Below are 26,149 nucleotides of genomic sequence, written 5' to 3'. Positions count from 1 at the left end.
TTTTGATTTTCGCATCGAACACATGTACAAACCAAATATTATTGATATGATATAAAAAATCGCATATATGTTTGACACATCATCAGTATTTTCATATATCAAATCAAAACTATGACAAAATAGAATTAAAAGTTTAAAAAATAAAATTTACAGCACCTAAACCAAACTTCAAATTCTTAGATGACTGAAAATGGTCAAAATAAACAAGTGAACGAGAGTTAATAATAAAAATAAAAATAAAAAAATAGTTTAGTATGAAGATGGGCTATAGGCCCAATAAAGTGAAGTAATATTTTGCTATAAATTTATTTGACATATTGATCGCCTTCCCCCGCATAAGGCTCTCCCCTACCTGTATGCTGTAGCTAGCTCTCTTTGTTCAAATTCTCTCTGCGTCTGCGAATCGATTTTCAGCTCTCAATTTCAGGTATTTTGTCTGCGAATATATATACGCTCGATTCGTATCCACTTAGCTATCATTTATTTCTTCTTAGACATCGATTTCGTTCGAGAATTCGTAATTTTTTTTGGCTTACCCATTCAAAATATTGTATCAACTCTAGACCATTTTAGCTAGGAGCCGAGAGCGTGAGGTTGAAAATGGACTGGAACCCAGAAACAATGCAATTTCTCTCACAGTGTTTCCTCAACACCCTGTCCCCGATGCCTGAACCTCGTCGCCTGGCGGAGAAGGCTTTGGCGGAGGCTGTTGATAGGCCTGACTATGGCCTTGCCGTGCTTCGTCTCGTCGCCACGCCATCTGTCGATGAGCAGATCCGGCAAGCTGCTGCTGTGAACTTCAAGAACCACCTTAAAGCTTGTTGGACCTCGCAAGCTGTTGATCCATCCGGGGACCAAACCCCAGTCGTACCTGACCAGGAAAAGGATCAGATTAAATCCTTGATAGTCAGTTTGATGGTTAATGCCTCCCCGAAAATTCAGGCGCAGTTAAGTGAAGCCCTTACTATTATTGGGAAACACGATTTTCCTAAAGCGTGGCCGACTTTATTACCTGAGCTCGTGGCGACTTTGGATAAGTTGAGCCAGGGGAAGGACTATGCTTCGGTTAATGGGGTTTTGACCTCTATTAACTCATTGTTTAAGAAATTCAGGTACCAGTTTAAGACCAACGAGTTGTTGCTTGATTTAAAGTACTGTCTTGATAATTTTGCGAAACCGTTGTTGGAAGTGTTTAAAAGGACTGCAAGTTTTATAGAAGAAGCCATTTCTTCTGGGGCTGCAAATGCAAGTTCGCTGAAGCCATACATAGAATCTCAGAGGTTGTGCTGTAGGATTTTCTTTTCGATGAATTTTATGGAGTTGCCAGAGTTTTTCGAGGACCATATGGATGAGTGGATGACTGAGTTCTTGAAGTATTTGACCACAAAATACAACGTGTTAGAAGATAGTGGTCCAGATGGGCTCGCGTTGGTTGATGACTTGCGAGCTGCTGTGTGCGAGAATATTAGTTTGTATATGGAGAAAGAGGAAGACTTATTTCAGAAATATTTGAGTGGGTTTGCGGAGGCAGTATGGGGACTTTTGGTAGCCACGTCAAATTCTTCTAGTAGGGAAAGGCTGACTGTGACCGCTATTAAGTTTTTGACCACGGTTAGCACTAGTGTTCATCATACTCTATTCGGAAGGGACGATATTTTGCAACAGATTTGTCAGAGTATTGTGATTCCGAATGTGATGTTGAGGGATGAGGATGAAGAACTGTTTGAAATGAATTATGTGGAATACATAAGGAGGGATATGGAAGGGAGTGACCGTGGCACAAGGAGGAGGATTGCCTGTGAACTGCTGAAGGGGATTGCCTTGAATTACAAGGAGAAGGTCACTGAAAAGGTTTCCGAGCAGGTGCAATCTCTTTTGGCTTCATTTGCGCAAAACCCAGCGTCAAATTGGAAACACAAAGATTGTGCAATATATTTGGTTGTCTCCCTTGCCACGAAGAAAGCTGGTGGTACTTCTGTCTCCACTGATCTTGTGGATGTCCAGAGTTTTTTTGGATCTGTAATTGTACCAGAGCTGCAAAGTCAGGAAGTGGATGGGTTTCCCATGTTAAAGGCTGGTGCATTGAAATTCTTCACCATGTTTAGATTTCAGATTTCCAAACATGTTGCCCTTGCATTGCTACCTGATGTTGTTCGATTTCTTGGCTCGGAATCAAATGTGGTCCACTCATATGCTTCCTGCTGCATTGAGAAGCTTTTGCTGGTCGAAGATGAGGGAGGAAAGGCAAGATATTCAGGTGAAGATATCAGTCCATTTCTGCTTGCATTGATGACAAATCTTTTCAGTGACTTGCAGAAGCCAGAATCTGAAGAGAATCAGTATGTGATGAAGTGTATCATGAGGGTTCTTGGAGTCGCTATTGTTTCTCGTGAGGTTGCTTTACCATGCATCAATGGTTTGACAATAATACTGAACAGGGTCTGTGAGAACCCTAAAAATCCAGTCTTCAACCACTATCTGTTTGAATCAGTGGCTCTTCTTATTAGACGTGCCTGTGAGCGGGACCCATCACTCATTTCTATTTTAGAAACAAGTCTACTTCCTACCCTGCAAATGATATTATCCAGAGATGTCAGCGAGTTCTTCCCTTATGCATTCCAGCTCCTTGCTCAGCTTGTTGACTTGAATCTAGCCCCATTGCCAGGTAATTATATGGAGATTTTTGCAATCCTCCTTTTACCTGAATCGTGGAAAAAATCTGCAAATGTTCCAGCAGTGGTTCGTTTGCTCCAAGCTTTCCTTAGAAAGGCACCCAATGAACTAAACCAACAGGGAAGCTTATCTAGTGTCCTTGGGATTTTTAACACATTAGTTTCAACTCCTAGTACTGATGAACAAGGATTTTATGTGCTCAACACTGTGGTAGAGAACCTTGGATTTGATGTCATCTCGCCATACATAAGCCACATATGGGTTGCTTTGTTTAAACGTCTGCAGTATAATAGAACAGTGAAGTTTGTGAAGTCTCTTGTTATATTTATGTCACTTTTCCTAGTGAAGCATGGTTCACAGAACCTTGCCGTCTCAATGAATGCTGTTCAACCGGATGTATTTCGTACAATTTTAGAGCAGTTTTGGATACCAAATCTCAAGCTTATCACGGGTTCCTCGGAGCTTAAATTAACTTCAGTGGTTTCAGTTAGACTTCTGAGTGAATCTTTGGCAGCATAAGATTTTAAGCTTTGGGGAAAAATGCTTGACAGCATAGTTACTCTTCTTTCAAGACCAGAGCAGGAGAGAGTGGAAGAGGACCCTGAAGTTCCAGACTTCGGTGATAGTGTTGGTTATAATACCACATTCGTTCAACTTCATAATTCTGGGAGGAAAGAAGATGACCCTCTTCCAGAAATCAAGGATCCGAAACAATTTTTGGTGGCCACCCTGGCAAATCTTTCAGCTCGCTCCCCTGGAACATACCCCCAAATCATTAACGAAAATCTAGAACCTGCAAATCAAGCTGCACTTTTTCAACTTTGCAGCTCCTATAGTGTGACAATAGTCTGAGACAGGAGTCTTCTTTTGGTGAGTTGTAAGCATTTTACTTGCACTTATCAGGTTACATTTGTCATTTATTCAAAACTGTAATACTTGGCATTGGTGAAGATCGTTTACATTTGATCAGCTCATATAAATAATAACATTGTAAGCTCTGGGATTCAGCAGACTTGGAGAAGGCATTTTTTACTTCTTTACTCTGGTAACTTTAACTATCTTTATTTCCAAGATGCTTGCCAGGCTTTTTTTGTATTATATGTTCCAAACATCTCTGTGATTCATACTGTTTCCCCTGTATTTCTTTTTGATTGGACTTCCCTGCTTGATCATTCGAAGCATATATTTTTATAGATGATATGAAGCATGTAAAGAATATTAAAACTGAGTGTATTTTGCCGTTTCTATAAATTTTGAGTGACATACTGTTTAAAGTGGGGTTCATATGAAATATTTATTGAAAGTAACAGTTTATAATAGTTTGTCAAATAGATTATAAATGTTTATTATAGTGTTTTTTCTCCATCTCCAGGGTGCATTTTAAGCAAGGTATATGATATCAAAATTTTTTACGAAAGAAAAGGAATAATGTTTTCTCCTGTACCATAATTGTTGGTTTCTGAGACATATTTGTCGGTGCTAATAATTTGATACCGTTGGCAGGATATGCAACATTTTTACTTCATTTGTTGTAAACTATGTGTAATCTTAGAAATTGGTAAATGTCTTGGACTATTGGCTGCTGCAGTGGGTCCTACTCATAATATCTAATTAAATTTAACATTTAAGAATCAGATCTATTGATAATGATATAAGCTGTAAATAATTTGTTGCTGCTGCTGTTATACATAGTTTTAACCTGTTTTGTTCTTGTTTTAATTGCATCTTATATTTTTATGTTTTTTATGTTGTGCTAAATATGTATTAAATGCCCCCTGAATCTGCTTGCTTTGGGGTGCTCACATGTTTGGTGGAGAAAATTGGTGCTTACATCAATTTTATCTTGTTTGAACTCTTTCTAACCACATTCGGCTTGTTTTCCTGATGTTAGCTACGTTTGCAGTTTTTGTGTCTGAATTAATCAGTTTTCCTTTTTCAGGAGTTGTGTTTTACTGATGGCAACACCGTGGTTTCTGGCCATAGTCCACTGTTTATGCAGACTTTCACTGCGCTTGCTTGAGATGAAATGGGCAGATAAATATATACCATTTAAGCTTGCTACTTATCAGTCGTGCTCACATTTTCCCACAATGCTGTTTTATGTGGTCATATTGAGTGGACAGTATGACTGAATGTCTAATCTGGTGGCACTTCATATGAATTTGGTCGGGAAACTGCCTGTCTTTTGAGCTTAAACATGCTTCTGCGGCTTTTTCTTTCATTCATTTTTTTTTTGGCTCTTCTTCTTCGCGCATTGTATGTTTTTCAGTCAAATTTGTTCGTTGTTAAGCAACTTGAGTCTTTAAGAATGTGTTTTCGGACTCAAGTTTTGAACTTTTTTTTCTTGCCGAAGATGTAAGCCAAAGTTATATTTTTCAGCATCAATCATGTAGTTGTGAAGGTTTGAAGGCGGATAAAAACCCAACTTTCATAATTGCCAAAGTAGAATTAATCTACGAATGTGTTTATTGTGCTCAACCAGTTTCATATATGATACTATGTTAAGCTAACAATCAATAAGTTTAACTAATTATTTGGTTAATTAATCATTTTGAGATTGTTATCCCAAATTTGACGACAATTAATTGCTTTGCCACCAGTACGTACGAGATGCGGAGATGGGCATCACGAGTTTCACCGATAAAATCACTCTGTTACACTTGTCAATTCGGCTGAGGGGCATCAGACGTCCCTCCAACTGACAGAAGAAGACGGATTCGATCCTGCTTCAATACATTCGGTCCTGAGATAATTTAACAGATACTACTGCTACGAGCCACTAAATACTTTCTAAATTTTAAAGAATATATATTGGCTATGTTTACGGATGGGGGTTTGCATGCACAAATAGAGATGAATTTCACTTGACGGGATTAAGAAAAGTATGCCAACGTATTGTATTATTCACAAAGAGCTAACATCTTCACCAACAAAAGCTTTAAACTTGTTATCAACATCACTTGAATAAAATAATTACAATTCTGCAAGCGTAATACATTAAAACTTCATAAACATTAAATTTCAAAATATTCAGAGTCACTACTACTAAGCAGTAAGGAGGCATCTAAACGCTGTACATAATTTCTAAGCTGCTGTCTTGACAAACTTTTGAAGATCTAAGGCGGCATCTAAACGCTGTGCATAATTTCTAAGCTACTGTCTTGACAAACTTTTGAAGATCTTTTCAGTTCCAGACTGAAGATGCCGAGTTTCTCCATTCAAGGCTCTACGCAAAGGATGTTTTTAAGAATATTGAAAAATCAGGGTACGATAAATAACAAGAGAAACAGAATTTGCAGCTCACGGGTTCTCACCAATGTAAGATTACCATAAACGGAATTTGATCTCATGTGCGGAAATTATGAAACCTGATAAATTTTACTAAACCATCTCCACCACATGAAAGAAAACCTTGTGGAACAACCTGAATATCTGTAACAGCAGCCTGTACAATGGATTTGTTGGGGAGGGGGGGGGGGGGGGGGGGGGGGGTTGTCAAATGTACAAAGAAAATGGCTTTTTTATTGAAATTAACTGCTTCAAGAAATTACCCTAACAACTTCGCCGAAACCACGGGAGCTTGGTTGCAGAAAGGTGTGCCTTTCATGCAATCTCGGCCAATGAAACACCAACTTGGCCATCTTGGCATCCCAAAGTTTTACATCCCCGTCCTTGCTTCCAGTTAAGAAAAAACTGGTATTTGGAATCGTGGTGATTTTAGTTACACTCCCTTCAAGACATATAAAAGGAACATCAGTATACAGAGCATTTTTTTGTTGTCAACTATTTGTTCAACAGTACACATTATACAGTACCGGAGTGGGCCTTTGGTATATACCAGAGCATTCCATTCCTATTCTGATCCCCGGTTTTGTTCTGCATATAGCCTGAGGATGAAGCATTTATGTTGTGTTCACCAGTGTCGAAGTGCTTGTGCCTCTTTGTCTTTCCAGTAGCTATGTACCGGAAGTCATGAAGGCCCACATCACCTTCTTTTCCGCCCGTCAAAATGAGAGGTGAAATAGACCCACTACCAATGTCATTGTCAAACACTGAAAGAGAGCGAGCACCACCTAGAACATGGGAGATGACTACAGATTTTTAACCAAAAATCATGAAAAGAACTTGCAGGGTTGCAGTGGAATATGAACCCATACATATCCATATGTATGTGATTTTGTACGGAATAGAACAAATTTTTTTTTAAAAAAAAAATTTACTTCAAAAACATAGAATCACGTATCAGAAAAAGATTCTATATTACTTAACATCTTCACTTGTAAATTGCCTCAAACTGAGATTATTGTTATTACCCAAGATGTCATTAGCACCATATCAATTTCCTTATCAACAATGAGGACCAATTATGCAATTTTCCAACCGGCACTTTCGGACATTCTTCCACCTCTATATCTAATGAAGGCGAGCAATTTTAAAATTTAACAGATCACAAAAATGATTCTCTCAAAATCTTCTTGGAAACAAACCTTCATGACACATAATGGAAGCTTGAGAAGTGGCAGGAGGAGCGAGTGTGTCCCAAACTACCACATTAACACCATTGGAGCTATATCCAGAAGCTGCAATAATTGATCCACTAGCAGTAACATAAGTAACATCCCTGCATATTCATTGACCAACATTAAACAAATCTACAGGATACAAAATTCAGACTGGCAAGCTGTTGAAAGGCACAAGAAATATCGGCTCCAACTCTCTAGAAAGAAAAACATCGAAAAAGTACGAAATTGAACGAAGGGCAAGAACTATTTCTCTATCAACCTAAAATTCACACCTCCAGCAACTAGAAAGCAAGCAATGAGTTTAACTTTGTGAATATTCAATATTGTTGATGGTGGGGCAAAGCAGAGAGGGACATGGGAAAACTGCTCTAAGGACTTCAGAAGTTCACAGTAAAAGGTATAAAAATATAGAACAAACTAAAATTCTCGATTACTGGTTCAACTCAATACTGAAAGAGGGATAAAGAATCAATAATTGACAGGCTACTAACTAAACTCAAATTGGTCTGAAGCTTAATTCCATGAAATCGATCACATACGAGGTATGATTGCTAAAGCAGGCAGACGATTCTGTTGGCCGGATATTGCTCTGCCCTCCAACTTCAAGCTGCCATGTGCATACAGTGCCGTCTAATGCAGCAGTTGCAAATCGATGCCCACAGTTGTCAAACCGCACGGCTGAAACTGAGGCGAGAGCATACGGAGGAGGGACATTTGCAGCTGGAAGAACTCCATATGTAGCGATAGCTCTTTCCTCACCAAACTGCAGTTAAGAGATTCTTGTGTCAACTTCTGTTTATGGAAGCAAACTAATAGCAACTTTAGCCAATGGAAACCAGATTGTCCAACTGAAAAATTACTTTGGTAAGTGGTAAATCGACATATGACACAATGGTAAATCGACATATGACACAATGAACCCTATCAACCAGTTGAAGCTTAGATCAACTATATCTTTCCGGCACACTAGCTTTTAAAATAAAAAGGATTCTTTTAATTGCTTAAGGACCAAAGGTTCATCTCGGATACAAGAGGAGAACAAATGGAGCAAAAGCCTGATAAATTTAGAAAAGAGAGAACGGATTCTCGTAATAAACGCATCAACTAAACTATAAAAAAACTTAATACCAAAAAAACAATCAACTTAATATGTCAAGGCAGGGGTATACACATCACATTTTTCCAGAAATCAAACAAATATTCTTGCTTAACCAAGACCAAAAAATATCCTTGAAACAACTATTATAATAACAACACTGAAAGTGCTGAAAGTAGACAAAGCCGAGGTCTACTGTATAAATTTTCATACCTCCCACAGGTATATGTGAGTATTGCTAGAGCCAACCATGAAGAAGGGCCTAGAAGGATGAGATGCCAACGCCCTGGACCTGACATTGTCAACAGTTGCAGGAGGATCCACAAACTCATCAAAACCATCTTGGACCCCCCAGCCAAGGCCAGATGCTCCTACACCAGCATAACCAGGAATTCCAAACGCTCCACCACCAGTTAAATCCCAGCCTGCTCTAGGCACAGCAGCTGCACCAATGGTAGCTCCACCTAACCCTAGATGTGTGTCCTTCGTACTCCCCAGACCCACGCCAGGAGAAACACATGTCGGAACCGGGGTAGACTCAGATCCGGCCCACCCATTATGTGGCCAATCAGCTTCCTCCCAGAGAGAGTCTGATTTATCCATATGAAGCAATCCATCTTCCCAGTTGAAAAACATGATTCCCTAAAAATATGAGCCTGTCATCAATAAACTATCGAAATTGCTTCATCTTAACAAGAAAAAGGGATTGGACGCATTTCTATAATACTAAACTAGATATGCTGTTTTCTCGATTCATGAATATCTCAAATTCTATAAAAAAAGAATTCCTATTAGAACATACAAATATCACCAAATAAGATAACTGACACAAAACACAAACACAAACACCTCCATCCATATTCAGAAGAAATGCTTAGTTAGCGTTGAACCAACAAGTGATTATATTATCAACGAATTAAGTTGGTCAAGTTTCACAGGTCAAAAGTCAAAAACCTAACATGGAATGCAGACTGATAAATGATTCGTAGCATGCTCTCTAGTCTCTTCTTGAAAAGATAAGAACTTTTGGGTCAGATAAGACAAAGATTTTCTCATAATTAAATCATAGGACTTGTAAATACAAAAGTAACAAAATAGTCAAATGCTGCATGGTCCTTCTGCTTGATGCTAAAACTTCAGCTCTTAAAACCACCAATCTGGACTACCTTTTGCTCCAAGTCTCTATTAATCAATAGAATATAACAAATATATTGATTTTTAAAATATAAGAAAAGGTAAAATCAAACGGGGCCAACTTTATATCTGTGTGCATTAACAAATAAATCTTTCATGAGATTGTCATGACATTTTACCACTACAGCAACACAAATAGAATGAAGGGAAGAAATCCCACCTTTCTATTGCTGGCAACTGCACCTTGGCAATTATCAACAGAGTTAATGCACAAAGCCTGGTCAGATACTGTAATGGATCAGAATACCTTGATGCTAAATCAGAAATTTTATTTATGGAAGATAATAGTAATTAATAAGTACCTCTAAAAGTTCCCCGTTTCTCTTGTATATTTCTTTAGGATTGTGGAAAGGCATAGTTTTCTTCATGTCAAACATATCATTTCCCCCAAAACTTTTGAAAGGGTGATCATCTGGGGACAGACAAGCAAGAGGTGATCCAACAGCATGAGTAGGGCTGTCAAGTCTATCTTTTTTGAAAGAAGTTTCCTCAGATTCATACTCTCTTGAGATGTTTATATAAGTTTCGCCCCATCCACCAAAAGATTTTTGTTTAACATACGGTAGCCAATTGCAATATTCTTGCTCAAAAGCTCCATGAGTTATTCTTCGATCAGCACAAATAAGCCATAATTTCTTCAAAGCTGATAGCTCACTACCACTGTCCAGAAATTCTGTATTTTCTAGACTTTTATTGTTGTATTTATCTCCGAGTTCTGGCAGAGGGAAACCATTTTCTAAATATGAGAGGATGAGTTTGTTTGGTAAGTCGACTTCCTGAAGAAGGTTTACCACAAATTGCCTCGAACAATAAAAAGAAACACCTGCTTTCGTGAGCTTTAGAAATTCAACTAAAGTACTCGACACTAATCCCATTTCCAGTGGTAAATTTTTGCAATCGGGTATGGACAAAGACGGGGTGGGGGAAGGGCATACACCATCGAGAATTACGGGCAATGTGTTAAGCTGATGTTCCAAAAACTTAACCATGTGTACCCACAGAGAACCACTCATAAGCTCCCAGCTCTTGGCTTCTGGAGCTGATGGCACACTTCCTACATTCTGTTCTTGCTTACGTCCATCTATCTCAACATAGGTTGGTAATTGAACATAAGTTGACTCATGAGTAAGTTTCTCCACAATCTCACTAAGAAGTGCATTGAGGTCCTCTACTGTAAGCTCATTAGACACATTCCCTCTCATTAATGGGGTTAAAATAGGTCTAACAATAACAAGAAGAGCATTGAGATTCCTGTGAAGCCAAGCTGATGAAAAAAATACATGGTACTTGACCAAAGCTAGAATATGAAAAAGCATCATCTCAAATTCTTTGGTGTAGGGTCTAAGAATCAACCTAAGCATGGCTGTTAAACACCCAAATGACCATGTAATCCCTTGGTTGGAAAAACCCCAAGCAGCAAGCCAACAAAACCTGGCTTCACAAGCAATGCTGTCGTTATCCAAATATGAAGAGTGATGGCAGTTTACACAAGAGAAAAGAACATATTTTGCAAAAATGCAGGAAAATTCCTCAGCGGCTTTCAATAGAAGATCAGACGGAATAGGATGCGAGAACAATTTGTTAGCATGGCACTTGTCATCAGATTGAACTTTCAGCATATATTCATGCAATATATTGTTTCCAATAAACTCTAGGCCTTTATGGTGAAAAAACAACGTAGCCTGCGAGATACAGAACATAAGAAAATATTGGATAATTGAACACAAAAGTTAGTAACACAACAAACTACTATCATCAACAACAATTACCATGAAAATTAAATGAAGAGGAATCAAAAAGAACTTCTGCTGAAAACACGCAATAGCTGCAGTCAAATTGCTGTGAAATTCGTTCAATGACTTTTCAAATTCTTGATCCACAGGGTTGTAGTTCGTGAACATCCCAAAAGATGCAGTCTCAATATCTGCAGAACTTGGATGTTCTGTCAACAAGTTTGACAGGTACTGCATGGCCAAATTTAGCTTAGAATGAGACATAATCTGGTGTGACGTCTCTTTGGATATCCAGTTCAAGAAATGTTTATCTGCGGGTGGTTTCAGCATTTCAACAAGAACATTGTGACCCGGACTCTGCATTGTACTCCCTTGCCCTAGACTGCCAAAGAAGCTAATAGAAGACGAATGGCATTCCAAAGCTTCAAGCTAATCAGAAAGCGAAACAAGTAATCATTAGATATTGAACATAAGCCATCCATATCATAGAGGTATACAAGAACTTGGTAGAGTTGAGGATTAGGGTGTCATAATTCCTGTCATTTGCCGAGCATTACTTAGCACCCATTAAATTATCTCAGATGGTTCCAAGTGAGCGTTAAACTACAAAAGTTTGAATGACAAAAGGGGAACTATGATAGAAGGTAGCATAATCACTCCATTTTTCAAATAAATAGCATTAACGAGACAATTTTCAAAAGATTGTATTCATAAATAACAAACTATTAGTAACTTTTGAAGTGAAACATACTAATTCAATCAGTGCATCAACTATAAAATAAAGTCATTCATAAGGGAAAGATGAGCAAAAAGAAAGACTGATCAAATAGTTTCAGATACAATTTCAGTATATAATACACTGGTGTTACATGAATCTAGCTTATTTACCACCATAGAGATTCCAGTAAATGAGAAATGATTATTAAAATTCTCTGATCTTCCAAAAACAAGGAAAGTTTCAAATAAAGAAATGAATGAACTTGACACTCACTGGAGCAGAGACCACTAGATAATACAATTTAGCATCTTACACATGCCTCTACAAGTACATGCACAAGTCACAAGGCAAGTATTGCACAAATAAAAAGCCTAAACTTAATTTAAAAAACTACCAACAAATTTGTACCATCAAGTGAAATATAAAGTGTTTAGTCAAGTAATTATAATTCAGAAAACGACGACAAGACTCACTTACAGGTAGCCCACATCTACTCAAGGACGTCACATTCATCAGTACAGCCCACTGACTTAACACAGCAGCTCGGTACTCCCCAATAGCATTTTTCATGACAGTCTTGGTAGCCAACATCATGCAATACTGACTGATACTTGGATCCAGAAATGGTGCATGCAAAGACGAAAGAATGGAGCTATTTGACTCTGAACTCATTTCAACACCAAGTATTCTCAAGAAGGACTGGGAATGATTCCCCAACACCCACTGTTCATCAAAAATGAATGAAATGAGTGGCATGCTAATAATAATGGAGATGAATCTACCAAGGGGGACATCAGTTTTTACGGAGTTAAGAATATCATAACTCACTACCTCTAGAAAACTTGCCATCCAATTGTTGTCTTTGCTTAGTGCAGATGGAAGGAGAAACTTTGAAATAAGATTGTGCTCTGAAGGCCCACCATAACCCTCAATAAGGCGACAAATTACAAGAGCAAGCTGCTCATCCCCTAGGTTTTTAGCACAGACAGTAACAGCTGAAGAATGATCCCCTCCAAGCAGAAAGAAAGCTACAGCAAGCTCTAGCTGATGCTTTCCCATTAGTACATATGCATTTTTTAGAGCAGCAGCCTTATTATTATCCTCCTGAAAATTAAGAGTTCAGCAAAACAAAATTAATGAAAAAATCAAATTAGCAACAATCAAAAGAATTGTGATTATAGCAGCAGAATTAAACAAGTGACTAGAAAATGTCAATTCTAGGAAATACCAAAAAACACAGTTCGAGGTCAGATTCCATAAGAGAAGGAAATTCCGTACGACATCCAAGGAATGCATAAACATATAAGCTATTCCTTAGGTTGTTCAGGGAAGTGGGATCTAAGTGACTGCTTGGCTGATAAACCATATGTAAATTAAAAATTTTTGATTCAGTGTTACGACAAGAGACAATGTTATGTCACTTATAGGCTAACTAAAGCGAAATATGTAAATTCCTATATGCTTGAGAGATGAGCATTTAACATTCATCTCTCCTACATACTCTTTTATTGACTTTTTACAACAATAATTTAACAATTGCATAGGGTTGTGTTTAGCAATTCCACTAATAGAGAATACTATTTCAATTTATTTATTCAAAGCCAGTCATCAAAATGGACAAATACAAATGACTTATGAGCACCTGAAAATTTCTCAACAGAAATGTGGCCAATGGCTTGTCTTTATCGTCTTTGCTTATTCTGAACAGGCCAGCCAAAACTTGAATCCTGTTTAAAGCTATGTACAGGAGTGAACATGCCTTGGGATCTTTGTTTCTCATGTACTGCTGTCTAGCCAGTCGTTCCATCTGCAATCAGACATAAAGTTACTTAAAATAGGGATTAGATATCTTATACTCATATCCAACTATATCTTAACTTAAACACATAAAAACCAGGATATAGACATAATACATTATGATGAAAAATGAATATCGGTAGGGACATCCACAGGTGTATAACCTGTGTGTGTGCTATGAAGACAGCTGATTAACAGTGTACCACTCCAATTATCAAGTTGACGTAAACGGAGGACAAAAGACCATAAAATCTACATGTAAACTCTAGCCTATGTACCACAAAACATACAAATTCTCTTCAAAGTTTTCCTTCTCCAGCAATTCAACTCCTTTTCTATACATATTAGGTTTGTTTGCAAATTCTTGGACAGTATTCAACAAAACAAAAAACCAGCAGGGAAAATAGTTCCTTCTAAGGGGAAAAAAGGTAGAAAACTCTGTGTTTGATCTGGGATTTGAAGTGTGGAAGAAAAGGCTCAGCATTGATATCTCATAATACAGAAGCCAAAATATAGCTCACAAAACTCATAAAACTTATCATAGGATGGAGAAAGTAGCAAAGGAAAAGCTGAAGACGGTTAGGCAAAAGTCAAAATGAAGTGGAACTAGAAAGGAAAAGGATCTTTATTGTCTTAATTTCACCATTTTCATCCCAGAAACAACAAACAAATGAAATCAACTTGTACTACAGCAAAAAACAGAGTGATCATTCAAGAGTTTAAGAGCTTAGGAAAGAAAATACAAATTTCGTGTATTTGCACGTTTGGTCTCTTGAGTACCTTCAAACGCAATTGTGCCACATTCGAGTACCAAAACCCAACACCTATACTGCGCATTTCTTCCCAAGATGGCTCAGCCGATAAAAGAGAGTTGAACAAATTTTCATGACAATCTGAATGGAAAGCCCATCCAATCAGTTCAGAAGAAATATCTAGTTCTTCCACCAAAGGCAACCTATTGAATCTTCGCGAAAAAAATAATCGTTGAAACCTAACTGCAACCCAAAACCTTCAAAGTAGAATGTTGGAAAATCAATAAAATTCACTGCGAAGAATTTATAGTCTATAACAAAGTAAAAGAATAAAAAGTGCAAAATAAGAAGCACCACAAGGTCCACAACACAAAAATTATGGTAATCAGCTGCTCAGCCTTAAGGTAATAAGCTAATTTCGGAGTGTGAAACTATCACGAACCAACAAGCGGATCCAGGTCACACCCAGAGCCAAATGGATTGAGTTTATCAAAGGTTTACCCATGCGTGTTTCAGTCAGAAAGACTGAAGTCTGGCGTTTATTTATTTTTTATCTTGTTTTGGTTTCAAATTTTAAATAAAGGCATGTGGATATGCACATGATAGGATTAGGTTGGTTTGTTTCAAATTTTGTTTTATCCTTTTAGCAGTTTTGAATCTGTCTTTGCTTTCGGGCATTCAACTTTTGTTTGGATCTCTATCCCTTCTTCCACTTTAACCAGGACCAATTTAGTCATGTTGTCATGTTCCAATTGAACACTTTTTCAGAGAATGATTGGTCCGTCAGAAAAGAAATAGGAGGGGATGGATCAAAGATTAGACCGTGCAAAGTAGAAATACTTTTTCTACAATAAAGGAACAAATTACTCAAAAGGATCTTCTGATCAACACAGAGATCATCTCTTAGTTGTAAGTTAATGGCATTCTCCTCAATCAAGCGGTTCTCCAAGGTTTAGGAGATGAGACGTTTGGTGTATTTATTTTGGCTTCAATGAATAAAGAACCATCTAAATAATTTCTAAACAAAGTGTTACAAGATAGTGAGGTTCTGTCAAACGAGCCTCGATCACATTCATTACACAATAGGTCGAAGCGGATGGAAGTTGAACAAGAAGAAGCACCAACTGGAAGAATACAATTTTGTAGTGGTCAGACTCATTACTCGATCCTTCGCAAAAGCACATGACAGAAACCTACAAAGGAATCAAACAAAAGTTTCTGTTTTACAACATTAGTTTATAGTGAAAGGACTGGATCAGAAAGTTTCTGGTTTTCAATACATGCACCTGGACGAATCCTTAAAATCCTAGCAAGCCAACATCAGAACAATAATCTGATAATTTAAATAAGTTAAATTCATATGCATAACCAAAATAGAAGAACCAAGAGGATAGAAAATTTCACATTTTGTATTTAATCAGATAATTGCAATTTTGGTATGGTGTTGATGGTTACACTTCATTTATTTAGATAATCACATGGCTTTAAAAAGTTTAAGCACTTCAGGTGTTGTGTCCGTGAACATCATGTCAGATGCAATGACTACGGCTTAAACACAAACATAACAAAATAACGAAGTACACCAGCTCCGAAGAAGAAAACCATGGTTAAGTCAGTGATTTAGATTTTCTAAAACGAGTCACACCAACATGTAATTATAAAAACTTTACTAAACAGATGTACATTGCCACTTGATGCAGGGAAACACCAGTAAACATAGAGTTGACTATGACAGCAGACAGCTTTATTAGGAGGTGTTCATCCAGTTAGCAAGGGTACTAAAAAAGGACGACGAGTGAGGGGTCCATGGTTGATCAAATTTAAATATTGACTAAGAGCTCAAATCCCAGAACTTAGCAGAACAGCATCAGAGCACGAGATTGAATCGTGTCCAAATTCATCTTTTCCAGATTTGGTCTGGTCCATGATAATTTTAATTTATTCACCAGATTAACAAACCCAATGCTATCATCTCATAGCTTTTATGGGCCAAATCTAACGTACCCACCCCTTAAACAAATTGACAGCCATCAAGCAAGGCAAAAACCTTTTTACAAGACATCATCCCCCAAATTGGAAAGAATCCAAAACCCTAGGTGGTAGACAAAAATCAAAAGTACCTTCTACCAGGTTCATCTAGACTTCCATAAGCCGAAGTGGAGTGTGGATCACTAACTTCTTGAAGGAGATCGACTAACGAAATAGCCTGCATCATTTCAATATTTGTCATGCATCCAGCACGGTGCAACCAATTAAGAGCTTCAATGAAGCCTACAAATTCAGATCTTTGAGAAGATGAAGTCAATCCAATATGGGGATCATTATGACCCCAACCAGAGGTAAACTGAGATAATCCTATCCGTGGTTGTGAACTACTCCACTGAAATAGATTATCATTTGAACTTGAAGTGGGGAGCCCTTCCAGATAATTTGACAATGGGAGTGGTGAAATCACATTGCGTGGCACTTTAGTGCCATATCTTGTTTTAGATGATCCATTGGAAGCAATGTCTTTGACCAGATGACGCAAAGCTACAGATGCACGTTTGAAGTTACCTGGAGGCAAATTATAGAACTATTAAATTAAACCTTATAATCCATAACAATACAGAAGATTTTGTCAGCTTTAATAAAAATTTGGGGGTATTTCAGGTTTCATTTCTAGCCGACCTTCTCCATTTCCAAACACTGAAACTAAGCATTAACATTTTCTTCTCCCAAAATAATTTTACCCATCGATATAGTCATTATTTTCAATTTAACTTGTCATATTTCCTAAGCATACTCTACAATTTTATTTTATTCCCATCCAACAAACTATAATTTTCAATTATAAAACTACTCATGTAGCATTCGACGATTTATATATCTATGATGAGGCATTAACAGCTCAACATATTTTTACTTGACATACATCTACAATAAAAAAAAAACTAAAATATACATCACAGTCTCCAATACTTTTTCTTGAAATATTTCCAAAAATCTTCCAGAAACATAGAAAACAAAACATAACCCTAGTGTTCTGCAAAACGCTCCTTGTTCTTATTTGATCAAGCATTCAAATCTATCGAGTCACAAAATTATTAAACCAAAGTTCATGAAAATATAGCCAATATTCCATAGTCCAAAACCCAAAATTACCTGAAGCGATATTGATCAAAAGTGTCTCAGGATGATATAAAGGCAGGGATCCTCCCATATTTTCTGCTATTTCTGACATGCTCCAGAACCAAATCTTAGTTAAAATGTCATGCATTTGTTCACAGTTTTGAACATATGACTTTGGATCATCTCTCATATTCACCTCAGAAGAGAACTGATACTGTCCATTGATCTTCATTGATGGTTCTTTCGAATCAGTAAAGGTTGTTGAAAGCATTAGTTTACGGATGCCGCCATTGCAACAAAAAGGACCATCCTGGCAGAACTTTGGGCAACACTTGGACAGAAAATCCTCATCAGCTAACAATAAAAACTGACTAAAAATGCTAAAATACTTGTCGTGAACAACAATGATTGTCCCTCTAGGACCCCAGAGGAAGTTGTGAATAGCAGGGCTAGCACTATGCACTGCGATACAATGCCAAATGTTTTTCTCCATGGGTTTCCCAGATTTCAAAAAATTCTGATGTCCGCAGCGTCTAAGCGCATATACTCGCACTTCAGATTGCAAGCATACCCCTAGTAATAACTGGCCGTTTCCCATCATCAACCAACTTAATGCAACGACCTCTCCATCGAGACATAATTTATCTTCTAGCAGGAAGATACCTGCATTATGCACATGCATGCATTCCCATATACAAAGTATACTAGAGCAATTTTGTTGATCACTTGGAGAAGCTGTTGCTATCTTTTGACAACAAGGGCTAGGAGTAAGGGCTGTGATTGAACCTTGGCCTGAAGAAAGAACACCTACAAGATCCCAGTTTGCACCAGAGCTCGAGGATCGAGTTGGCAAGCTCCTCCACAGCTTTAAACTGCCATTCAAGCAACCAGTTATCATGTGATAAGCATAGCAGCGGCCGCCCCTTCCACTATCAGAACTTAGCTTCTGTTCCAAAGATACAATTAAGTCATTGGGGCAGGCCACGGAATAGCTTGTAACTTGGTCATCATCATGAGGAGCAGGAATGACTGAGGAGCATGGTTCAACTGAGACAATGTATTTTTTACCAGCAAAATCAGATTCAAATATCTGCAAACGGTCATCACAAAAGCAACATGAACCATTATAGTGTATGGTTATTTCCCACGATAGAGCCTGAAATCTATCCATCCATAGTGCAACAAGCAGAAACTTACAAGAGCTAACAGTTTCATCGCAATTAGGAGGTAAAGGAATCGAGCATATTCTACTCACCCTTTGTTGGTGACCACAAGCCCCAAATGGAATAGAACATAGCTTATGAAAAGAAAGATTATGTTCATCACCTTTTGAAGTCTGAAGGATAAAGCAGTCGATACCATCAGAATGCCCCAGTAGAAGAGCTCGGTCCTCACTCAGAATAGTCGGGGCCCAACACAAGCAAGTGTAATTAGGAGAATGAGAGCATCCAGAAAACAAAATTTTTCCGTAGAGTTTCCATGAGGGAGTTGATGTTGGCAAACCAATGTGACTACTGAAAAAGGTTGAAAATGACCAAAAAAGAAGCATCCCATGTCTATCTAAAGAAGCGGCTAGTTCAACACCTGAAATGGACGGGTGAACTGCAATTTGCAAAATTTTTCCAGTGTGGCCATCAGCTTTCATAATTCCTTTACTTTGAGACGGCATATGATTCTCAGTATTGTATCCATTGGCAGATTTACCTTCTCTAGTTGGTCTTTGAAAGTATAATTGTATCCAGGTAAAAGAATTGCAAGGTGATAACTGGACCAAAGAGCAAGTAACTGGTGGACCACAAACCAGATTTCTCATCATAAAGACCTTGCGAACTAATACTTGACTTGTTTCCATTTCAGAACTGACTAACTCTTGTTTCTTCCATAAAGTAATCCTTGGGAATCTCACTGGAGCAAAATGATCAAGACAATGTACCGCCCATAGAGTTGTTGCTCGATCAGGACCCAAGCCAATTAACCACTCACACCTACTGGCATCGTCATACTGTGAATCATTTAAACATGAATAGCAAGCTTCATCATAAAGGAGTTTTATGCTTTCAACTTCCGTTGCCCAAAATACAAATATATCGGAGCCCAAAGAACCATTAAGAGTTTGATAAACCTCAATCACACCAATGACACAAAAAGACAACCTCGGTGATCTATGGTCATTACTATCCTTTCCAGCTCTTCTAATCCTCCCAGCATCAATTTCACTCCATAACCTAACAGCGCCATCTAAACTGCAAGTTAGAAGCACTGACCTCGGTGCATGTACAACATGTCTACTCAATGGTTTTCCTGTTGATGGCCTCCATTGTATCATCCCAACAGGCATTGGATGATGCAACTCAGCTTGCATATATTTGGAACGTCCATCACCTTGACAAATTAAAACCGAATTGTTTGCCAGAGAACCATAATTTCTTGCTTCATTGGTCAGAGATGATGCAACTCCACTGTTCAGTCCGCATGGTGCTGTTGCTGATAATCCTTGAAGCGACCAAGTGGTAGATATCAGCGTTTGAGGCACTTTGGGTCTAAATTTCCAAGCTATTTCCCAGGATTTCACATTCCTTCTCCAGAACATCACTTCAATACCTACTGAAATGATTCCATCCCCAGACCCCGTCCATTGGATGGCCTCCACCTTCGTTGTTTGAGAAAGAACTGCAGTCTGACTCCAACAAAAAGAACCTGAATATCAGTCAAGAGATTCATATTTGATTGAGAGAAAGAGGAGTTAGCAGGAATTTCATGTGCACAAAGTTTTACAAAACACTATGATATTTGTCCTTGCATTTGGTTATGGTGTTGGGTAAACGGTGTGTTTAATGAAATCCATAATAGTGTCCTGTGTCCGTCGATATCAAGAAAGTTATAAAATCCCCACCAATCACACTCACATTGGTGCATTAACCAAACTTTGTAGATCCTCACATTTGAAACACTGTATTCCACAATCTAGGTTATCAAAGTTATGCACGTTAGTTTCTTCGATTCTCCAGATTCATTAACATTTAAATCATTGTTTACAGCTAACTTCCATTCCAACTTTGAAATCATATTTGGCAGCCTGAAATTGATATCCTAAAAGTAAGCAGGTATGTACAATCAGTTAGAAACTTGAAGCAAGCACCTGCCTCAAATAGATACTTCTACGCGATGCATCGCTTTTTACCTTCGCCCGTATCTTGTAATTTCGTTATTTTGGTTCAGCAAAGCTTGGTCCACAATCAACTCACCAAATCCTATATCTTGTGTTAAACATTATAAATCGCCAGCAAGCATCCATAAAATTTAAATTTCGCAACAAGTTTCAGCCGATACTCCAACATACAGATCCAGCGAGAAAAAAAAAAGACAATTACTGAACGAGTTGAAACTTACTGCTCGAAGTGTCATCTGAATTATATGAGAACAACTGGATACATTCATCTATAGCCGCCCCAAGTTCACCAACACAAGGCTCTGCAGGCGACCACGAGACGGCCGAGACGCAAACGTCGCTACCACGGCTTCGCGATAGCTCGAGAACTTGCCGGAAAACAGGACCAATCTTCGCTTCGGCCTGAGACGAAGGATTTGGGAAGTGAGAAATTACAAGAAGAGATGAAGCCCCATAGACAATCCATGAGTATCCAGCGAAGTCCAACAGCCAGTCGATCACATGTTCAGATCCGTGTTTGGGACGGGACGGGGCAGGAGGAACGATCTCCGATTTGATCAATTTGAGAGGAAGATACGAGGCGATGTCCGCCGCAGCGGGAGATTTGGAAGTAACCTCCGGCATTTTCCCGGCGGACGAGATTTGACTGGAGCTTGGATGGAAGGACTGGTGATGCTCCATTTCTAGAGCGATTAACTAAATTTCAGCAAAATTTGTAGCGCTTTATGCCTCTTTTTTTTTTTTTTTTTTTTTTTTTTTTTCCGGTTCTTTGTGTTATTATTATTGCAAAAAAAATTAATAAATACCTATGAACCGATTTTATATTTAATTAATTAATATACTTGATGTGAAATGTCAATAAGTTGCAAAAATTATGTTGAATATGAAATAAAATTGGCAACCAGATGAAAATTAAAAACACTAAAACAATTAAATAAATGAATCAGAAATTCGATCCAAGAACATCATTAAATAATTATGAATACATAAATATGTTAAAATTAAATAAGACAAATATGAAATAGTAAGATAAAAATAAGTACCCCACGATGATGTAAGAAGACCAAATAGTTATTGTTGAGATTACTTAAAAATAATGATTTATCAGTATTAAGATAACAAAATATATCTTAAATTTGAAATTATTTAATGGTGGAAAAGGTTTAACTTATTTGAAAATATAAACTTCAATTATTATATGTGTTGATTATAACAATTCTTGTATTACTTCAATTTTGAATTTAATTTTTTATATATAAATTCAAATGTAATTTATGGATTTTATTTTTCGATTTTTTTTATTTAAATTGAAACTGAACTCCATTGAAAATATAAATTACTTTTAAATTTTTGATTGATTATATCAATTCATTTAATTTTAGTTAAATTTTGTCATATTATGACATATTTAGTTGTTAATATAAACTATATAAATAGTTCGGTCTGATATGCATCACATTCATACGATCAGTTTTCTATCAAAATAAAAAGACTCTAATGTTCGATGTAATCTAGTGGCAAATCGTTCAAACAACATAAATTTCAGTTTAAAATGTATCTTCCATGATTAAGATATTATTAATGTTTTTCCATACATTTTATTTTTCTGATTAAAGAGTAATATTTTTTTTAAAAAAAATATTTTATAATGCATCAAGTATCCAAATGACTCAATTGTTGCGTTATGCTCCGATTTGGTGCAGGGAATTGAATATATGGCTATCCCAATTGAAATTCAGGCCATCTTCTTTTTCGCTTGAAGGTGTGCAAGGCAGATGATTAAACCAGAGCATGACGGCAAGGAACTGATTGAGCTGCTGTAAACAAATTCAATGTCATTCCTGAATCTATTCCAGATTGGGTATTCGAATTTATGCCATTGAGAGGAGGTTATTTAATTGGCAATGCAAGTCCAGCTCGCATGGACTTCAGGTGGCTCTTAGTAGGAAACTACATTGCTATTTTGAGCTCTTTAGCAACACCTGAACATGCTACTGCAATAATGGAATTGATTGAGGAACTCTGGAAGGACATGGATGGAGGATCGTAACCGGATAACCAAAGAACACAAGATGGAGTTACCACAATGGTGGATCTTGGCCAGGTACTAGTATGATATATTTGCATCAGTTGTCACTAGTTACCCTTTTACAAACCTGGTGTTTGGTTGGTATCATGGCCATGGACGATTTAATGAAATATTCAGCGTCGCAATTGCTTCACAAAGGCAAATTTCACAAGAGTTACTTGCTTCCATGCAACTTATTATCATATTCGGAGAATTCTGCATTTAGACTATTTTTTCATGGCATTGTGATTAAAAGAGTGAAAAAGAAGTGGTAGGCTGCGAGCTAATGAAGAGTTGGTGATTGGGTTTTGTTTTTTGTAGTTCTTCTGTGGTTACTGACAGCAGCAAACAGTAAAACTGGAAGACCTCAAATTGCAAAGAGAGCAATAGAGTTGGTATGCGACAGCTAACTGCTGCTTATGCATCCCAAATATTTCTTAGTTTTGAATTTTTTTTGTTGTGTTTACTGCTGCTTTCTAGTTGTCCTGAAAATATGTTGTCTTGAAACACTTATAAAAACATAAGAAATGAGAGGAGTCTGTCAACAGAAAATTCTGAATATCTTTTTTAGGCCAACCCTAATTTGTTTATGTATTTATTTATTTGAAAGATTATAGAGTCAATTAATCAAGGGCAAGATCCGAGGAATTGATTATTAATAAAGGTCACATGTTATATTTTATTCTTGGAACAAATTAGTTTTCATTGGAAGTCGACATATTACTATTGCAAACACCAATGCCTCAAGGATCGACTTTTTCCACACTCCAATGCGTCTCTCCACTACCATCCTGCCCTGCTGTAAATATCAACCTCTCGTTGCTCTTCAAATTTAAATAGTCAACCTGTAAAAACTTCAAATGATATGTTCAGGTTAACCAATTCAGATTGAAGTGTAATGACACGTAGGAATCTTACCTGGCCGGGGTTCAGAACGAGTAGGCAAAATACACCAACAGGACTCATAGAAGAATCCAGTGTAGGCGTTTCTGTTGGCTGTTGTTCACTCGCAAAAAGAATACGTGGTGCGGGCGCCAAATACTGCATTCTCGATTTAAGAGAGCAGGCAAACCAAGACCTCTCTCTTTGCTTCGCGTACAAATTAAAGGGAAACTATACTCATTATTGGTTATTGTTATGAGTAACAAGGGGGCACAACAAAAAAAAGGCCACGGAGTCACCTGAAGTTTAACTGGATCAGAATTTGTTCCGTCTATGACATCTACTTGCCCACCAATCCGGAATTGCTCCCAAGTGTTCGTGAAATACCAACAAATCTGAACTATCACAAAGTACGAACAAGGACAAGTGAATCAAAAGAACTATTTGAAATGCAAAAGCATTGAAGCTCTCTGGTCCATTTAACACCGACTGCAAATTTGTCGCTAAAAAAATAAAATATTTTTATACCTCAGCAAATGGACAGTGCTTGAGATCATCAATCTGCAATGTGCATGTAAATTCCAGAAATTTAACAGAAAATTACTTGCAGGTAAAATATAGTCAACACGAAGAAAATATTAATTTGCATGCAAACATTTAAATGTAAGAAGTTAAAACCTAGTTCTTCTGTCTTTTAACAAAACTGTTACCAAAGATCAGGAAACATAGGCTCAAAATTAAACATGCATTTGCCAGTTGGCCACTGGCTTACTGCATAACAAATTCTCAGAAAATAAGCACACGTGCGAAGACTGAGTTAATGATTTCAAACTATGGGTGTTCGTTATGCCACGGTATTTGACAAAAGCAAATTTTGATATGAGGAGTCGAAAAATAGTTTTATATCCTTCAAAAAAGGGCATGAAAACTGGTGGAAAACTACGTTCACATGGCAGCATTTCCATTCATTGATTTGGATTTGAAAAAGAATTCAAAGTGAAATGATTCCAAAACAATTTGAAATAGCATCCTTGGTAAGGAATTTCAAACGCTTCAAACATTTAGGCTTTCAAATATTCAATTTCGTTCTTGTTGCCACGCTCGATCAATTGAGGTAATAAATTTCAAATTCACGAACCTCAAATCCTCACATAAACTAAGCAACCCCAAAAAGGATTAAGCAAAACAAAGATCAAACGTTGCATTGCAAACAAAACCAAATGAACAGTTAGTGCCAATAAAAGGGGGATGGAAACTAAAAAAACGAAAAAGACCTTGCGAGTGCGAGAATCGGTGTTGATTTGAATCTTATGGCCGTCATCTTGGAATCCCCTGAATATCATTAAAAACCCAGAATTCACAAAGACAACTAAAGAATATATGATCAAATCAAAGAAAATACATATCATTGAGCTGCAGAAACCAACCTGAATACAACAGTGCGATTGGAGGGTCTGCCGTTAGATGCTACAGTAGCCTGCATTCGAAATGGTCCAAAAGATTAAAAATACGGAGACAATTTTGGAAGAAACGATGAGCAATAAACGTGATATTCAAACACGAGAGATAATTGTATATGTGGGTTTACAATCTGCAAGTAAGAAGAGTGGTTGAGGTGGGAATTGGATTGAATTGAGTTGAGAAGGAGCTGCTTCCATGACGCCGCCACCGATGGACTCCCCATTTGCTGTCACGGCTTGCAGCAGCTCACTATCTTCCCGACGAGTTCATCAATGCCATTGGTTAGGTACTCGGTCGTAAGCCTTTACAACACTGGTTGTACGGATAAAACTCATTGCAGTTAATTCATTTTAATAAATCTAACAATAATTAATTTAGTGAATAATTTGGTTCTATTAAATCAAATATTAGTTTTTGTCTTGAAAATCTAACGTAGTTTGATTTTGTTAATTTTCAAAAACAAACTCGTATAACTAAATATACAAACAAGTTCAATTTTCTTCTTGAAAACCCAAAAAAAAAAATGAAAAAAAAAGAAAAAAAGAGTTCAATTTTGCTCGTTTAATTATCAATTAGTTGAGTAAGTCTTTTGTAAGACGTTCTCACGAATCTTTATCTATGAAATGGGTCTAACTCTACCGATATTCACAATAAAAAGTAATACTCTTACCATAAAAAGTAATATTTTTTCATGAATAACCAAAATAAGATATTCTTCTCACAAAATACAACTCGTGATACATTCACGTACAAGTTTTTGCCCAATTAGTTATACACGCATCACGCATGTAGTTTGTTAATTTACTTTGAAATACTATTTAATACGACTAGTTATATTTTTTTACCCAAAACTTCGCATGTCAATTATTCGGAAAAAAAGAATTTAATGCTCACTTTTTAATATTATTTTTAAAAATTGGATCGAAACGCACATCATTAGGTTAAAATCAAGCAAGAATTAATTAAAAAAAC

General features: G+C 37.2%; 3 protein-coding genes across 9 annotated transcripts; 1 reads left to right on the top strand and 2 right to left on the bottom strand.

Annotated features, from left to right (window-relative positions):
- Positions 1–347: 347 nt before the first annotated feature.
- Positions 348–5,133, top strand: LOC140962781 (exportin-2-like). Its single transcript, XM_073421784.1, has 2 exons — positions 348–3,718; positions 4,613–5,133. The coding sequence occupies exon 1, from the start codon at positions 601–603 to the stop codon at positions 3,190–3,192; it is 2,592 nt and encodes an 863-aa protein (XP_073277885.1). The 5' UTR covers positions 348–600; the 3' UTR covers positions 3,193–3,718; positions 4,613–5,133.
- Positions 5,134–5,546: 413 nt separating this feature from the next.
- Positions 5,547–21,487, bottom strand: LOC140962895 (uncharacterized). 4 transcript variants are annotated; one of them, XM_073421971.1, is made up of 17 exons: positions 20,988–21,485; positions 17,631–20,294; positions 16,607–17,042; positions 14,515–14,743; positions 13,580–13,744; positions 12,769–13,041; positions 12,415–12,660; positions 11,256–11,648; positions 9,789–11,168; positions 9,647–9,703; positions 8,506–8,934; positions 7,736–7,959; positions 7,161–7,294; positions 6,489–6,746; positions 6,225–6,403; positions 5,988–6,118; positions 5,547–5,899 (listed from the first exon to the last, which is right to left on the bottom strand). In XM_073421971.1, exons 1-16 carry the CDS (start codon positions 21,445–21,447, stop codon positions 6,020–6,022), a joined length of 7,626 nt encoding a protein of 2,541 aa, XP_073278072.1. In that variant the 5' UTR covers positions 21,448–21,485; the 3' UTR covers positions 5,547–5,899; positions 5,988–6,019. The 4 variants fall into 4 exon arrangements, 3 of the variants coding, with proteins under 3 accessions (XP_073278072.1, XP_073278071.1, XP_073278073.1); XR_012172631.1 differs by having other exon boundaries at positions 5,547–6,118; positions 6,512–6,746; positions 20,988–21,487; XM_073421970.1 differs by having other exon boundaries at positions 5,547–6,118.
- Positions 21,488–23,415: 1,928 nt separating this feature from the next.
- Positions 23,416–25,498, bottom strand: LOC140963372 (pyridoxine/pyridoxamine 5'-phosphate oxidase 2-like). 4 transcript variants are annotated; one of them, XM_073422667.1, is made up of 7 exons: positions 25,305–25,498; positions 25,144–25,193; positions 24,991–25,048; positions 24,245–24,277; positions 24,016–24,111; positions 23,753–23,947; positions 23,416–23,688 (listed from the first exon to the last, which is right to left on the bottom strand). In XM_073422667.1, the coding sequence occupies exons 1-7, from the start codon at positions 25,398–25,400 to the stop codon at positions 23,578–23,580; spliced, it is 639 nt and encodes a 212-aa protein (XP_073278768.1). In that variant the 5' UTR covers positions 25,401–25,498; the 3' UTR covers positions 23,416–23,577. The 4 variants fall into 4 exon arrangements, with proteins under 4 accessions (XP_073278768.1, XP_073278770.1, XP_073278769.1 ...); XM_073422669.1 differs by having other exon boundaries at positions 23,424–23,688; positions 23,753–23,923; XM_073422668.1 differs by having other exon boundaries at positions 23,426–23,679.
- Between the last annotated feature and the right edge of the window lie 651 nt (positions 25,499–26,149).

The sequence above is a fragment of the Primulina huaijiensis genome, chromosome 17, assembly GCF_012295235.1.
Source record: "Primulina huaijiensis isolate GDHJ02 chromosome 17, ASM1229523v2, whole genome shotgun sequence".
Classification (NCBI taxonomy): domain Eukaryota; kingdom Viridiplantae; phylum Streptophyta; class Magnoliopsida; order Lamiales; family Gesneriaceae; genus Primulina; species Primulina huaijiensis.
This window is presented reverse-complemented; position numbering and strand designations above follow the sequence as displayed.